Source organism: Cimex lectularius, unplaced genomic scaffold (assembly GCF_000648675.2).
Source record: "Cimex lectularius strain Harlan isolate CLEC.00 unplaced genomic scaffold, Clec_2.1 scaffold91, whole genome shotgun sequence".
Taxonomy (NCBI): Eukaryota; Metazoa; Arthropoda; class Insecta; order Hemiptera; family Cimicidae; genus Cimex; species Cimex lectularius.
In genome coordinates, this window is record NW_019394227.1 from 265004 (window position 1) to 282189 (window position 17186).

The window sequence follows — 17186 nt, forward strand, 5'->3', positions numbered from 1 at the left end:
CTAATTTTATGAACAAGTAACCCAGGCTCAGCACTGAAGATGTCGAAAAGCCGGAACACGTCTGGCACAGAAAACAGCGAGTATATGTGAAATTGCTTATTTTCTGATGACTGTCTATAAAACCTCACTATTTTGAAAAAACCTTAATAAAAATTGATTGAAACCTGACCGAATAAACGAATTTTGGGCCGTATTTTACCATCAAATAGTTTTTGAAATAGGCCAGTTTAAAGAATCAGCTCAAGTGTTATTGTTTGTTTTCTGAGGGTCCTCTCAAAAACACATTTCCTTTTTATCTCGCGAAATTATCAAACGAATCGGATGAAACATGGCCTAACAATTAGGCCGGGCTCTGTTCTGAAAAAGACAAGAACAAAAAAGCAACGAGGAATCCGCCCTCGGGGCATAAACATGTTCGTTGTTCATCTTAGCAGATTTTCTCTAATATAAATTAATTTGTTTAAACTTCGCAGAATAACTGCTACATCGAGACTTGAACAATTATCAAAGTTTTTTTATTATTAATTTTTATTATAAAACAAGGTTTAACTATGGTCAAAAAGAACTTTTTGCTTCATAATTCTATACAATTTTCTTTGGTTTTTCTTAAAATATTTAACTTCTCCTTACACAGAGTAATGTTATTTTAAAGTCAATTTATTTTTAAAGAAAAATAAAACACATTGGCTTTTTGTTTTCTCGCTTCTGGAAACACGTATCAGTCGTTTGGAATCACCTTTGGACTCAACACTTGGATTTTACGAGCAACTCGAGGGGAAAAAATGTTTTTGCAAGTCGATGAACTTTTCCCAGGCACATTGGTTTCATCGAAATTGATCGCTTTTGGTCCGCCCGTCCTCGCCTGTTGACAAACACGTCTCGGTTTAACGGCACCTCCGGGGCTCTTGCCCAGAGGTCAACAGTTGAGCTGTAACAATAACAATTGATCATTTGTAGTCAACCTCGCACTTTTTCTGTAACTCAATTATGATCTGTGTTGATTAAAAAACAAAAATTATCGTCTGAAGCGTGAGACTTGCATAAAATCATAGGATAAATTGTGAGATTTTCTTTTGCTCTCTTCTGGTGATGAACCTGGTTGGGTCTAAAAAGCCGGCCTGGCAGACCAAAATGGTCGGAAACGACCAAACTCCTTATAAATCCACTGGAGAAGTAGCTAGCTAGAGGTAGAGCTGCAAGGTCTACCAGAAGCAGAACGAAAGCTTCCAAAGTTTACAAAATCTGGCAATGATTGTGTTTTTGTTGATTCTCGTCTCTACCTGACCTGCCTATTGCAGAATCGGCCAGTGGGCCTGAAGAGGCTTCCGCCCCATTTCTTCTCTTATCTGCCTTTCTTACAACCTGAAAGGCCAATAGTTTACAAGTTAATGGCGTGGGAAAGGATGACATCTTAGCATGACAAAAGTGATAGGGACATCGCTAAAAAGCCAAATGGAAGGTGGGGAGTATAGGTGTGTATGTTCCACCCGATAGGCTCTGTTATTGTCTCCCTTCCGGCCCTACTTCCTGCTCCGCGGACAACGCCTAAAATCCTACATATTTTTCCCAGTTGCACTCGAGAGTCACTCCCTGTTAGGGCACAACACTGAAAACATCACAGGTAAAAAGTCAAGAATAGGAAAAACACGCACCTGGAAGATCAAAACCAAACAAGTTTTCATGTTCACTGGTTACTTCATGAGTTCTTTTTTTCATTTTCAGCTTCTCCTGTGACGTCCGACAAAGATCAGACTGCACCGGCGGGTAAAGGTAAGACAGTTTTACGTCACAGCTTGATGGGTGCATATTGCTCTTTTACTTCCTATCTGGGCTTTTTTTTCTATTTTTTAGCACTTAGTTATGTGTTGTGTATTATTTTTGCAAATTAGTTTTAAAAAAATATTAAAGTGGCTTTGAATGGTGTAAAAGATACTCATGTGCTTTTATTTTTGTATTACCTTTTGATGGCGCCGGCAGTCATCAAGCAGCCGTCTATTAACCATGCGTGTCCAATCCAGCGTTTTTCCGAAACGCAATTTATAACGTTTACTAGAATAATTAAATTTGTTTCGAGGCTTTTAAAAATATATTTTCAGATTTAAAACGTGTATCTGAATTTAATGACGTCCTAAAAACGATACAATTTCAATTTGACGAGTCAAAAGCTTGAAGAACAGCTTTTTACAAGCGAATGAAAACCCAAGATGGCTTATTTTGAGAATGCTTTTTTAACATTTATTTTCAATATGACTTCGATGTTTTATAATGAAGGAACATATTTTTTAAAATATTTTCCACCCTAGTGTCATTTTTTAACGGCTTATTTTCTCCAGAGCGGGGAAAATTGTATGAAAAGAAAAATAACATGTCCTAATTTTCTCCTTCGATTCATAATTTTTCAAATCACTCATCCTTTTGCTGGAAAATAAAACAGGATGCTCAAGATTTGGCGTATCGTCAAGATTTCAAACGAGGCCTTATACCCTGACACATCATTTTAAAGGATTCTCTCGACTTATTTGAGAAATCCGTTTTTCTTTTTAATTAAAGAAAGTAACAAAACGTTACATATACATTTTTACCGTTAATTACCTTGTCATTTGGCGTAAATTATAGTTTACTCAACTTTATTTTTACATTTTCTCCCTCGGGTGCCAAAGAGTGAAAAGATTGGGTCGGCTCTCACGCCATCTTCGATAATAACATTGTCATAAAATAAATTTTGTAGATAAAAATCCCGATAAACGTGATTAGGGGTTTTCCGTTAAAAAAATAAAAACCAACAGATCGGCTGAAATGTTTATGCTAGATAAAATGTTCGTGATTCCTAGGTTTTCTTCTAACTATGCAAATTTCTTCACAAGTTCGAACGTTTGGTGGCGTTGATTTCTGTGACTATCTCCTATAAACGAATTAATTTTTAATTCTAACGGGAGGAAAACCCTCCGTTAAACCCATTATGATTCAATTTTAAACGTAACGAGCGGGATTCGAACCCACGACCTTCGGTTCAATACGCCGCTACTCTACCACTTGACCTATCGTGACTTCGATCCACTCGGACACTACCCGTCTCAACCCCACCTTTTGAATTTTCCCTCCTTTTTGCCATTTTTCATTTGTCGACGAGAATCAACTAGATTACATTTGAAAAATCGCAAAAGGAGGGAAAATTCAAAAGGTGGGGTTGAGATGAGTAGTTAGTGTCCGAGTGGATCGAAATCACGATAGCTCAAGACTCAAGTGGTAGAGTAGCGGCGTATCTAGCCCAAGGTCGTGGGTTCGAATCCCGCTCGTGACGCTGACTTTTTTATCACAACTAAAATCCTTAATTAATTGGTCAAGCGGACCACGAAAATTAGTGAATTTAAACGTAACATAATTCAGTTGAATCATTCCTTACAAAAAAATAATTAAGATATTGCAGAATATGTTTTAGGAGGGTCTTTACGATGTCATTCTTCTTGAACGATTTTAACGAAATTTTGATTATAGTTCTCCAAAAGTACAATAAATGCGCAAGATAATCTAATTTTGTTAATTAATAAGTGAAATTAATAAAAAATAAATATATTTTTTGATTCATCTATGAAACAAGAAGTCCACCACCCAAGTAGGTAGATATTTTGTTTTGTGTCACCTTTTGCATATATTAGGAGTGAATGTATTTATTAGAGTGAATGAGAAGTCTGAAACGATTGTGGAATATTGAATCCCCATCGAACTTCAATTAGATTAATTACAAATGTATATAGTATACTGTATAGACATTCCATCGCATACATCCTCCACCTTTCTCATCAAGCGGTGGAGATTAGCAGGTTAAGTCGATCTGCTTTGCTTTGCGATATGCACAGTAACATATAAAATTTTATACTGAAACAATAACATGGCAAAACAATCCTGTGTCATTCCTACAATCATATTCATGAGGAACGCGTCTAAAAAAAAAATTGGATCAAAATTGGACCAGTAGATTTCGACATTACCACTTATGTACAAACAAATTTTCTTTATTATATTAGTATATATATACAACAACCTGCATATTCTGCTAGCAAAAGGATGATCTGATTGAAAGTCAAACTAAGAAAAATTAAAATACACGCCTTGTTTTTATTTTCAGTTCAAACTCAGGTTAAAATGAGCCGAACTAAAAAATAAAATGACACCCAGTGTGATGTAACTAATGTTTCAATTATTTAAAATATCTATTCTTAAGCTTAATATTTTTTTCTTTTTCTTTAAATTAAATTATAGTTCAATTTTTTTAAAATTAAGTTAAGATTGAGCTTTTAAAATGCCTGGCAGTTGCTTCGTTTCATTTTTCTCCCTTTTGCTCTTTATCCTCAACCTAATTTATTCTAAGAGCATTAAAATTCGTAACTTTTCCCTTAATAAATCTTTAAATATTTTGCTTTTAAATCTCTCTTTAAAAAACTGCTATCTTTAGAACAATTTGACAATAAAATTAAAAAAAAAATTGCATCATAATAACATGTTAAGGTTTTTGAAGTCCTTGAATTCCCTCTTACTTGGATCAAAACTTCCACTTTTAAAAAGACGTCATTATCTTTTTCCCTTTACAAATTATAATATATATTATTTATAAATGTGTTAACCACAATTTCTTTTATTTTCAGTAGCCAAAATTATTTTTTTTTATTGTAATTTTTTATTTATTTTGCAATGAAGTTGAAACCAAACACATGCTGGAAATGTTTGTAGCTCATTGATTTAGTAATTTGAAAATTTTTAATTGTTATTTAAAATATAGAAGAATTTTTTTAACATTAAAAAATACATAATGTTATTGGTCAGGTTTTAAAATATAAAAATGAGCAAAATTTTAGTGTCAAAATATTCTATTTATAAACTAAAATAATTAATAATTGTTCTATAACAAACAAAACCCTTTTAAATTTTTTTCCGGTTTTCAATTATTTTTCTTTAAATTGTATGTCCGTAGAAAGTACAATACCGACATCTAGTAAGTCCAGGAGACAGAGGAGATCGAGGTTAAAAAGTAGATTTAAAGAGATGTTAGGATACCGAGAGACAAAAGGTCAAGTTATTAATTTGCACCCTTTCGGTGATGGAGACGAAGGATCGAAGGATGGAGACAGCGTAAGGACATCTAAACCAGATGATGATAACACATCGCAAAAGCTGTATGATAACTGCCAAGATGAGCTGACAAACTCGTCACTCGATTCTGTTGTTTTGAATCCCAAGCAAGAAACTGTTGTACTAGTCCATCATCCTGAAAACTCTGAAAATAAAGAGAATCTAGAGCCAAAAAGCGAAAAAGGAGTTAGGATTCAAAAAGATCTCATCCATTCTATTGATAAAAAATTGCTAGATTCAGTGTCAAAAAGTCAAGTCGTGGAAATCCTATGCGTATCTAACAAGGATTCATCAGACAGTTCAACCTATCCTGCCCAGAATGCAAATGGAGAATTAACCACTGAAGAGAGTCTTTTAAAATTTAAAACCGGTTCACCCCTAGTAGAACCTGACATGAAAAAAATGAACTCTCCTGTTATTATAGACGTACCACAAAAACCACCACCTACTCTGAAATATATTGATTTTGTTTTACCACCAATTCAACATTCAGTTGTTTTAGAAGTTGACCAAGGAAAGAAACAGAGTGGTTTGAAAAACGTCTTTCCAGATTCTTTTCCAGAAGAAAAGCCTCGTGTTTTAAAAGAAAATACTGCAATTGAAGTTGTCATATCTTCACCTAGTGATGATTTTCCAACTTCTCTCCAGCATCACTCGGATGATGTAGGTAAAGAGACTGTAAAATATTTATCTCCTAATGATATCATTGGGTTGTCTACTACAGCTGACACAGTAGACAACGATGATGAGCACATCTATGACTTAGATGTTCCCTTAATAGCAAATGCTGAACATTCAAGCTCTTCGAGCCTGTCGAAACTCCATAGGGCGGAAGAAGTTGAAGAAAAAAACATTGAAATTATCAACCCGCCTTGCCCTTTTATTCAGCAAATGTACTACATGCCTAGAAGGTATTTGGAGGTAATCTCTGAAGAAAATAGTGATTTAAGTGATGCAGATAAACCTTGGGAGAATGCTGAGCGCATTAGACAAGTTAACAACATAAAAACGATTCCGGAGGATTGGTTTGGATCACAAGATGGCATCGATACTTCTTGGATGGATGGGAAAAGCTTAGAAGAAGTTTCAGATGTGCCCATTCTATCTGACTCTCAATCTGATTCTGACGTTTTAGATGAGAAAAAAGGCAAAAGAACCGAAGCCAAAAATACAGACAGACCACAGAATGTACTGACAGAGAAAACGTTCCAAATTCTAAATAAAGAACTTACAGATGTAAATACTAAAATTTCTGTAGTTAACGATGTAAAGCTTAATCCTTCAAGAAAAATAGTTGAAAATAAAAATATATACACCAATTTAGAGACAGTTTGTAAAAAACCATGTTTTAATTTGAAGACTTCCAATAAAAGTAAGTCTTTGTACAGTAAACCTCCACCTAGTGCATCTGTAGTGAAAAATGTAGTGTCGAGTTATTACAATTCAAAAGTAATTCCAGAACCTGTGCATGTTGATTTAGTCAGCAATGTGGCTCAGACCAGCAAAGCACAGATTCCAGAAAAAGATGTAGAACTAATATATATCGATAGCAGCGATTCTGAATTGTTTGCGACCAAAAGTGACACAAATTTGGCTGCCACAGATAACAAACAGGATGACCCGAATACAACAAAAGATGACAAAAACACAGACAGTGGAGAAATCAGTTCGGATATTATTACAACAATTATTGCTGATATTCAGGAAACAGCTAAAGCTATCGCTAATAGCAATGATAATTTTTTCACACCTGAAGGATCACTTCTAGCAATATATGACAACGAAATAAAATATTCAGAGGATTTTAATAAAGAAAGAAGATTGTCGTATCCTATTACAAAATCTGACATAACAACGGAAAAATCTAAACAAAAGGAAATGTTTTTTCAGGCTGATGATGATTTAAATGTTAGAAGTTTGTCTACGCACAGTACAGAAAGTTTTAGTTCTCAGAGTACTGCAAGACATTATTTAAATCGTGTTCTGACTTTGAAAGAATTGAGCTCCAGTGCAGTTCTGAATTTGCCTTGTGGTCTCAAAATGCTAAAACAGCTGGGCATCAGCTATTCAGATATTGATCAGTATTCTGGTTATATACCAGAAGATTCTGAATATTCATATTCATCGAAGAATCAGTTGTCTGATAAAGAACTAAACTTGAGTGGAGAATTTGGTAAAGACAATGTTGAAAAAAGCCCAAATAATGACCTCTGTCAATCAGAAATAGAAAAGTTTGACTTATTTGGAACACTTCAGCCTTCAAATCATACTAAGAATTTGCTTACTATAACTATACAAACTGATCAAAAAAGTCAAGAAAGTTCATCGCCTACCCAATTGAAAACGTCTAATTCTAAAGAAAATACAGTTGACCTTCTTGATCTACATCAAAAATTTATTGAAAGGAGAGGATATTATGAAGTGCCAAAATTGAATTATGATTCTAATGAGCCAGAAATTGTTTATTTAAACGAGCAAGATGAATTCTTGGCTCTGAAGAAATATCACGAAAGTAGGCAACAAAAGATGAAATCAGCTTCAAAACCGAAGAAATCTGGCGAGTCTTTACCAGAAAAAGAAAAGAAAACAAAAATAAGGGAAATGCATTCGGATTACCTTGAAGAAGATTGCAATTCAGTTGGTAATTCAAGACTCTTGGAACTTTTCCAAAGTTTGGATTCACAAAGTTCAAGTGGTGAGAGTAGAATAAAGGATTCTTCTTTGCAAGGCCAATTTGGCAAACCACTAGACAAAATGAATGTTGATTCTGATAAGAAAGTGTCAAAAAGTGATGTTTGTACACCTGACAACTCTAAAGGTGACAACGAAGGTAAAACAAAAATAGAAGATGTTAAAGTGAAAAAATCCGAGCCAGATGCAGTTCACAGGCAGACCAATAGGATAAAAATTAAAAACAAAAGGCCTAAATCTGTTCCTACACAAGGTGAAACATTGCGTACTAAAATGTACGAGGAGTATATGGACAAGCTGTCAGCCCTTACCGAACGAAGGCAGTACAAAATAATCAAACTCTCTGGAAGTTCGAACAACACCGTCCCTGCAAAAGGCTCGTTACAGATAGAATCGGAATTCATGGACAAAGTTAGAGAGCGGATGGTGAAATTAGGAATTCAGAATGATGAGCAAACGGGCGAATTGACAAATGAAACGAAGGCGGAAGAACAAGTACCTAAACACGTCAAAGAGCTGATGGAGTTGACAGAAGAGTGTGGTGAGTTTTAAAATGTTTTGAGTGTTAATATGATGTCCTAACATGGTTTCGTTAATGTTTAATAACAAGACAGCCTCTGGTCAGAATACATTATACATATATATATTTTTTTAAACTACTCTTTTAACTACTTCTAACTATAATATCCAGTCTGTTCTTACATATTAACAGTTTGTTTTTTATAATTAAGAATTTAAATAAAAGCTCAAAACTGTATTTTTAGGAAAATGCCTAACTATGCTACAACGGTATGCATTTGACCAATTAATTATTTTTCTTAATGCAACTTATACACAACACATAACTAACTTGTTAATCATAGTACTGCATAATAAGTTAATTCTGGAGATATTTACTGTGCTGAAGAGCATAGGTGATTTATAAAACTATTAGAACGTGAAGGCTTGTTTAAAATTTTAATTTAAACTTCTCCAGTTTTGATGGTACAATCAGTGACAGAAAGAAGTCGTTTCATTTATAAAAAATTCTGAAATTGACCCTCAGCTTTCAAGCTTATATGATAATTTACATAGAAAAAGCCTTACAAAAAAAAGGGCTCGGAACTTTTGCTGTGATTAAATTTGAAACTTTACATTATTCATTTTTTTAAAATTTGTGTGTACATAGTGTAAATTAAATAATTATTAATATGGTCAATTATGACCACTAAACATATATGGATTAATATAACTATTAATGTACAGTAAAAGAATAATTTTGAAATTTTCATAACTAATGAAATAACAGTACTTTAAGTTTATACAGAGCACCTTAAAGATTAATTAATTTCCAGAGTGCACAATTTATTTTCAGTTTGTTTCTAGATGTGCATGCATGCTTTTCACTGTAAAAATCCCTTTTGAGTTATATTCTAGGCTTGTATTGCAATGCTTATATTGCTTCACTGCACTTTGTAGATATCATTGGTAAACATGGGCTTTTGATTGAAATTGACCAAGCACTTGGCCCAGAACAAAAGGGCTTTCTAACAAAAAAAGGTAATGGATATTAATTCCATTTTCTTTTGTCTGTATGTATTTCTTTCTAAATCTAATTTAGTTTTTTTTTGTATTTCATGGTAATATTATTTCATTTAACAAAATAATTGCTTATTTCTGTTATAAATCGTTGGAAAATTTTCTCAATGTGGGATTGTGTTATCAATTATTAATTATTAAAATAATATTATGAGTAGTTTTGTGGTTCATGTTACTGCAGAACTTGATGCCAGGTTCCCTCCTTATTTCTAAAAAAAGCTTGGTTTGCTTCAGTCGGTTGCCAAACCTTCACCAACACACACACTCGCCCAGTTCTGTAACTTGCTCCAATAATTAATAGAGATTTTGTGAAGGGGTGGATCACATCTTTGGATTAAATGAAGTTTTTAACGGTCGTCCGAGTGAAACCGATTCAGAAATATTGTCAGGGACAAAAGTGCTGATTTGCAATAAATTAATTTGTCAATTGCTAAAATCGCTTATAACACGAAATGCCTGTGATCGATTCGCCAGTTTTTGCGCCAAAATTTAAAGCAAACAAATTAAAATCAGGTACTTGTGATGGTTGTGAATTAAAAATACCTGATTTGTTTTAACTGAAAACTTTTATAACAAACTAACAAACATACTATAATAAAATATTAAAATTCTAATGAAATTTTAACTATAATAACAATTATTACCAATGGTCAAATTTGTTTGGCTATGATTTTTCCATCTTAACTTAGCTGAATGTTAAACTGGGAACTTCATCCAACCACCATAACAAATCGTATCATTTTAAGAGATTTGACTGGTTTTAATTATATTACTTTCCTGAATAAAAATTTGAATTAGCACATTGCCGTTTCAGTGTATCCCCCTTCATAAAAATACCTGTAATGTATAGTCCACAGTTCATTTACATTGGCACTTTATCAGATGTTGTAGGTTGTTTCTTGGCAATGTCAAGCTAACCTTTATATAAACCAGAATTAAAATAAAATAATGTTTTAATATCGTAAAAATTATCAAAACTTTGTCTAAAGCAAAAAAAAATTATTTAAATTGATAGAAATGTTGAAAATAATTAATAATACATCAATGGGTGCATGCTTTTTTCTCGTATACAGGATATCATTTAAACTTTAAATTCACAACAACAAATTTTATGTAGGTTTCTTTTTTTGAAACTGTAAGGTCTCAAAGAGATGATAACAGCCCATTTTTAAAGTATCTAATAGATCTCATTACCAGACTTGTGTAATTTGTTTATGTAAATATGCACATAATCAATTCAATCCATTTAAAAAAAAATCTGATTGTAAAGATATAATTTGGGAAAATTATTTTTCTCAAAATATTGGTTTTAAGTCAAATGCATAGATAGTTGAAATAATTTTTAACAAGCATTTTAAAAAGTTAAATATAAAAATCTTCCTGTATTAATAAAATTAAATGCCAGATGGAAACAAAAATCCTTAAGCCAATTTTTAAATTCTTGCATAAAAAAAATCACATTGTACACAAATTCCTACAACTGTCTTTTGATGTAAATAAGATCTAAATGTTAACAATGTTCATACACAAATGTATATATATTGGTCAGGAGTATAATTGAAAATGAGATAATAGGTCAATCGTATGATCAGGGATGAAAAACCCTTGATATCACTTAATTTTATTTTTATTAACATGTAATGTTATTATTTGGTAAGGGGTTTTGGGATAAACAGTAAAACTGTATGCAGGAAGACAAATTGTTCTTATTTACTTTTTTTAAATGCACATAAATTTTGTACAAATTTTGATCAATTCTTAATAACATCAATATGCCTTATTTTTTTTTTTCTTAATGTTATCATTTATTGGCGAGGTTCCACTTTTTAGCTGGCATCAAACACGGAGTAACGTCACCAATTAGAACACTAAGCCTAGGGTCTATTTTTAGAAACACCCCCGCACACTGCAATTCACCTATAATCCATGGCTGCCCATTCAGCACTTCCCTGTCTCGAATAAAGTTTATTTACAAATCAGTGCAAACATCTGCAATACTCATTACGGTGGTGTAATGGGAAAGAATTTGCAGAAAAAAGACAATTATTTCTGTAGAATCTTATGCTAGCATTACTGAGGAGGGGGGGTGTTAATAAACAATTTTGCAAACCAAATGATAGTTGACTTATGGTAAAGCTTGTTTTTAATAAAATGGTTTGCCCTTGGAAAAAAATAAATAAACAAATTTAAAAAGAACAAAATTATAAACCATTACATTTTTTATTTTTGAATCTAACTACTTTCATTAACCTGATTAAATATAGTTTAATAGTTACATGGGAAGCCAATTCAATAAAAAAAATCCATTCATAAAAATGGTCATAAATAACTTTTTCACTTTTGCATTTTCATTCCTTTCCATTCACAAAAATTGTCATAAACATTTAGGTGTTTGGTCTCCAGTACAGACTCCAGAAGCGGAAAGAAAAAAATTTGACTTCCCTTCTGAAAGTGAGAAATCGAAAAAAGAAGAAGAGGAAGAGCAACCGCCACCAGTTTGGACACCACGGAGCGCCGGTGCCAGCCCTACTTTAGAGAGAAAGTTTCGGTCTGTCAATTTCCAGAGTCCACCGCCGAAACGAAAGGAACTTTCTGTAAAGGTACGTTGACAAACCAGTTGTTTACGAAGTACTTACTTTTAACTGCTATTTAAAATAGGATGAACCTGAACTTCCAAAAGAACTGCCTGTAGAAACAAGTCCGACCCGTCTTGTGTCAAGCACAAGTGAAAACAGTACTTTGACATCACAACTTCGTCTTCCCTCTGCACAAAATCCAACAATCACACTACTTCAAAAAGCCAGAGGTATTTTAAACGGTCAAGATTGATTTTTATTATTTATTTATTTATTTATTTTTTTTTTTTACAGAAGGGCATATTCCAAAAGGTGCTCAGTATTTGGATGAAACTACAAATACACAATACAGCCAATCATCACAGACTGACAGCTCAAGTAATAAAATCGTAAAATCATAAATCGTTTGAAAATTTCATTTATGCTTTGTTTGCAATTTTCCAGAATACTCAGTTAAAAATGAATATTTCACCGAAGAAGATGGCAATACAAAACATGTAATTGAGTTAACACCGAAAAAATTTGAAGGTATCGGACCGACGACACGAGAGGGAATTCCAATTGGCTTAAGATCTGTAAGCTTAGCATTAATAAACTTCAATTATTTAAACAATTTTATCAATTTTTATTTTTTATTCCATCAGGAAGTAAAAGAAGATAACCAACAAAGATGGTACAAGCGTATGTATGATTCTCTCCACAAGGCAGACCATGACAGTAAGTCAAAATTTATTAATTATAATAGAGACAGACAAAAATAAGACATTACTTTGTAAAATAAGTGCTAATAAATGACAAACATTTTTGTAAAAATAACCATTTTTACCATATTGTCATTTTATTTGCAGAGGACTTTGTAACAGTAAGATATAAGACAAAAAGAAAAGGTGAATAATTGTGTGCTTTGAATTGGTGCTTGGGACTTAACGACATAAACTCTTTCAAATTAACTTTAAAACAGCAAATAAAATCCGATAGCTTACACAGTTTGACAAATAAGACTAAATTTTAAAAAATATTTATAATTAGTGTTGTAGATAGATTAACAAATACACTTTTAAAATATTATTTCTCTTAGTTTTCTTCACTTAGTCTTATTGCGTTTTAAATTACTTTTCACATAAATCATTAATTGCACCAACATTTTCTAAATTGTCATCAGTTCAAAACATTCATCTGTAATTTCTTTTATAATACTACAGTGGAAACCCGTTTATCCGGACCCCGATGATCCAGAACTTCCAGATTATCCGGAACCATTTGTTAAATTTTTTTTAAATGAATTATTTGGAGATACGGTCTGGTATAGTGGTATAGACCTACGATCTCTAAATAATCATTAATTAACCGTCACCAAACACCACAGGTTTTTTATAAATTTCTCATAATTCTCAATGTAGGTATATTAATTTTTTAAAATTCACAATTCAACTATGGGACTTTTAATTCGTTGTTCGAAATTCGTAAAGGCCACCAAATCGCCCTTCCACCAGTCACACGATTGAAGAGGCCAGAGACCCTGACAGTTACGTTTTTGTTAAAAAAAAATAAAATAAAAAATAAAAAAATAAAAAAGGTGTATACTATTTTAAAAGACTAGAGATTGTTGTGTTGGTTGGACGTGTGTTGGCTTCCGTTGAAAGGTTTTTTTTATTAGGTATTGTTTACATATACATTTTTCGAGAAATGCATGTCTGATCTTAAACAAAAATAAAACTAATAAAAACTAGATCACTTTAAATGTTACTTGATATATGAATAAAAGTGTTTACTTTTGTATGCGTTTTTTTCCTTTTTTATAACACAATACTACTAAAATCACAAATTTTCAGATTATCCGGACTTTCGATCGTCCAGACAAGTCCCCGTCTCTTCAAGTCCGGATAAATGGATTTCTACTGTATTTTAATAAGATTATAATTAACATTTTATTTGTGTTGTTTTGAGAGAAATTATTATGCGCTAGAAAATTTTTACATTTTACTATTCGTTGCTTTTCCTCACATATAACCCTTTTTTTATATTATATTAAACTGCGACTATTTTATTTTTTAGGCCAATATCCATACACTTATGCTGGTGGATATGTGTCAGAGCCTGAAAGGTTAGGGTATGATTCAGATGCATCAATTTCAAAGTATGCAACTCTAGATCGGAGAAAAATCAGAAATAAGGAAAATGATTTTACGACCAGTACACTTCCAAGAAATAGGTAATTTTTTTTTTCAATTGGAAACTTTTCTATTGTACTAACCATGTGGCATATTAGATACGGTCCTGCTGTAAAATACGCTGTTAATGTTTACAAAAATCAACCAGGAAGAATAGAAGATTATGAACCGGGTCATTCATCTATTGCTGAAACAGAGACTAAACAAGTAAGGATTGATTTTTATTTATAAATATTATTTTTTATTATAAAAAGCATACAAATTTTGTCATTAACATTGAGTATGTTTTATCATCAAAGGCAATTAATTATTAAATTGTATTTTTAGTGGTGGGATGAAGTTTTGGACATTTTTGATGGTGTAAGTATGAAGCCAAGTGCATCAAATTAATTAATTGGATTATTAAAAGAACAATTACTTTTCAGGAATTAAATCAGACAAAAAGTCATTATCATTCCCCTTCCGAACGGCCGCCTAAGTCTTTCACATAGTAAGTACATTCACATTTAAGACATAATTATCGTGATTTTTAATTTTTTTCACCATTTTCAGCACGCTGAAAGATACGGGGTACGACAGCGATTCGACCCTTGTTTTCAAACGAAGGGAAAATAATATGAACCAACAGATTTCGCCAGCTGAACAAAAGATGGCGTACAAAGTGATTCAGAGAGGTGGTGAAGTGCCACTCCACGGCTTAAGAAAGCCAGCACCCGAACGCCCAAAAGGTAAAATACTTATGTCTTTCCATAATACAATTGATTTTTGCATGTAATTTTTTTAAATGAATTTTTATTCTGCTTTATTTTTATATAGTTACAATGCTGTTAAATAATATCTCAAAATGAAAATGTATAATTTTATATTTGTTATAAGATTTGTAAAATTTGATGTTTGGAATGTTTAAAGCTTCAAACAGTCCTTTGGCAATTTTAATTTACATTTTTTTTTGTCCCAAACATGAAGTTGTTTACACAATATGAACCTGTAGTGATTTGTTATATAAAATAATTCACATAAATGAGTGCATATCCTTTCACCAAATTTGTTTAGTTGTAATAATTGATTAATTTTATAAGAAAGTTATCAATATTATTTTTCAACAAAGGCATGAAAAGTTTTTTTTTACATTGATGTTTTTAGAGAGTGATTGCACAGCATGGTAATATTTTTCACAATTTAATTGCATAATGAAAACCAACCGTACACTGCTGCGAATAATTTATTGATTAGTTTAAACTTCCATATTTCACTTTTTTTATTCTACAGTTATCATTTATGAGTTAATGTAATTTGTAAAAATGGTAGGATTTTATTTTGAAAGAGACAAAAATTTAGTGATGTGTCAGCATGTCAATCTTAAAATGTACAAGAATATCAAGAAGAAGCACTCACAATTGAACTCACCCGAGAAAAATAATAATGCGTAGCTTTAAATAAGATAAAATACAATAAACAAATTATTAACGCTCTTAATTATAAAAATTGTATATTTTTTTTTAAATTTTGAGCATGTAGGTATAAATTGAATTAAAATAACAAAAGCAAGGCATGTTTGAAGGTGACGGTTTAGGGGTCAAGCAACAACGCACTGCTTGAGAAGACTTCACATTAATACCCACAGTGAAAAATTTCGTATTATAAAAAAAAATGTAAAATTTATTTTGTTTTGGTGATCTGTTTGACAGAAGATTCGGAAATAGAATATTTTCCTATATCACCAACACTGACGAGGATAAGAGTACACAAAAAAGGTGTTGGAAAACCGCAAGAAAAGGTTTACTACCCGGTAACGCGTGAAGAACCAGTTTTTGGAACTTACAAAAGAACGGCAAGAAGTGCGGCGATTCCGTCACCTCCAAGGCGGCTCTCTTCAAGAAACAATTCAACTTTGAAAATGTTTACCAAAATAACGACCAAATCACCTGAAAACCTCACTTACACTTGTGACAGGACCTTTACTAAGTGTAACAACAATCTTGATGTAAATTACAAGTTAGTCCCGAGTAGAATTAAGTCTAATCTGAAGAAATCTGATGTAACCAAAAGCCCTCCCACCACTTCATCAACTACAAAGAAAGAGATATTGAGAAAATCACCTGAATTAAAAGCTCCTGCTGAGGTAAAGAAGGCTATGAAGGAATCTAAAACACCAGAAACAATTGTGAAAAGCACATCTGTTTATTCTCCGCCTTTGTCGAAGAAGGCTGAAGACAAATCATTAAAAGTGACTTTGGCTATCTCTTCAAATGGGAAAGAAGTGTTTACATCATCTTCCACGGCAAGTTCAAAGAGTGATGTGAGAAAATCATCACCAGTCCAAGCCAAACAACCAAATGTAAACAAGACTAAAACAATAACATCATCTAAAAAACTAAGCACTTCTAACCAATCCTTAGCTAAAACCAGTAGGCCTTCAAGCAGAGCGAGCACCACAGCTGTTATAGAACAACCAAAAAAGATTAAAAAAGAAGTATCTAATGAAACTAAAAAGAAGAAAGATAAAAAACCAGAAGTAATTATTAAAAATATGGATAAATTAAAAGAGGATGATAAAAAGAAGCAAAAAAAGAAAAATGAAAATTCTTCTAAAAAGAAGAATAACTCAAAAAAGAAAGACAAAGAAAATGTCCCAAGTGTTGTTAATGGAGAGAACAATGATAATGTTGAAGATATTAAAAGTCCAGACTCAAAAACATTTTTTCAACATCTGCTGCTTCGAGAAGTCAATACAGGTCAGCCAGCATCAAACAATGCAGTGTCAACTACATTACAAAGAACGCCGTCGGTATCAGAGAGAGCAAAAAAATTTTCCGACTCTACACAAAATTCTTATAAATCTGAACCGTCGTTGAGGAATTTGAATGTTTATCTTTCTCAAAAGAAACCTGTTTCAGAGTCGAGGTTTCGTAGTCTGGACAGAGCTGATTTAGGCAGAAGGTGTAGAGGGTTAAGCCCGTTTTACGGCACTTTGGACTTTTTTGATAAATTGGACAAATTCGACAAACATAATAACGTGTGGGATTATTCACAATTTGGAACT

General features: G+C 32.5%; 1 protein-coding gene across 9 annotated transcripts in view; it reads left to right on the forward strand.

The window, feature by feature from the left end:
- Nucleotides 1-17186, forward strand: part of LOC106674093 — a 66097-nt gene that overhangs the window by 36593 nt on the left and 12318 nt on the right. For 7 of the 9 annotated variants that reach the window (XM_024230355.1, XM_024230354.1, XM_014406571.2 and 4 more), the window contains 13 exons: nt 1723-1770; nt 4970-8359; nt 11785-11996; nt 12055-12202; nt 12267-12350; nt 12417-12547; nt 12617-12689; nt 12821-12859; nt 14028-14184; nt 14242-14350; nt 14471-14503; nt 14569-14633; nt 14696-14871. In XM_024230355.1, coding sequence (XP_024086123.1) covers nt 1723-1770; nt 4970-8359; nt 11785-11996; nt 12055-12202; nt 12267-12350; nt 12417-12547; nt 12617-12689; nt 12821-12859; nt 14028-14184; nt 14242-14350; nt 14471-14503; nt 14569-14633; nt 14696-14871 — 4665 coding nt within the window. The remainder of the gene's footprint in view (nt 1-1722; nt 1771-4969; nt 8360-11784; nt 11997-12054; nt 12203-12266; nt 12351-12416; nt 12548-12616; nt 12690-12820; nt 12860-14027; nt 14185-14241; nt 14351-14470; nt 14504-14568; nt 14634-14695; nt 14872-17186) is intronic. The other 2 variants (XM_024230353.1, XM_014406569.1) reach the window with 2 other exon arrangements.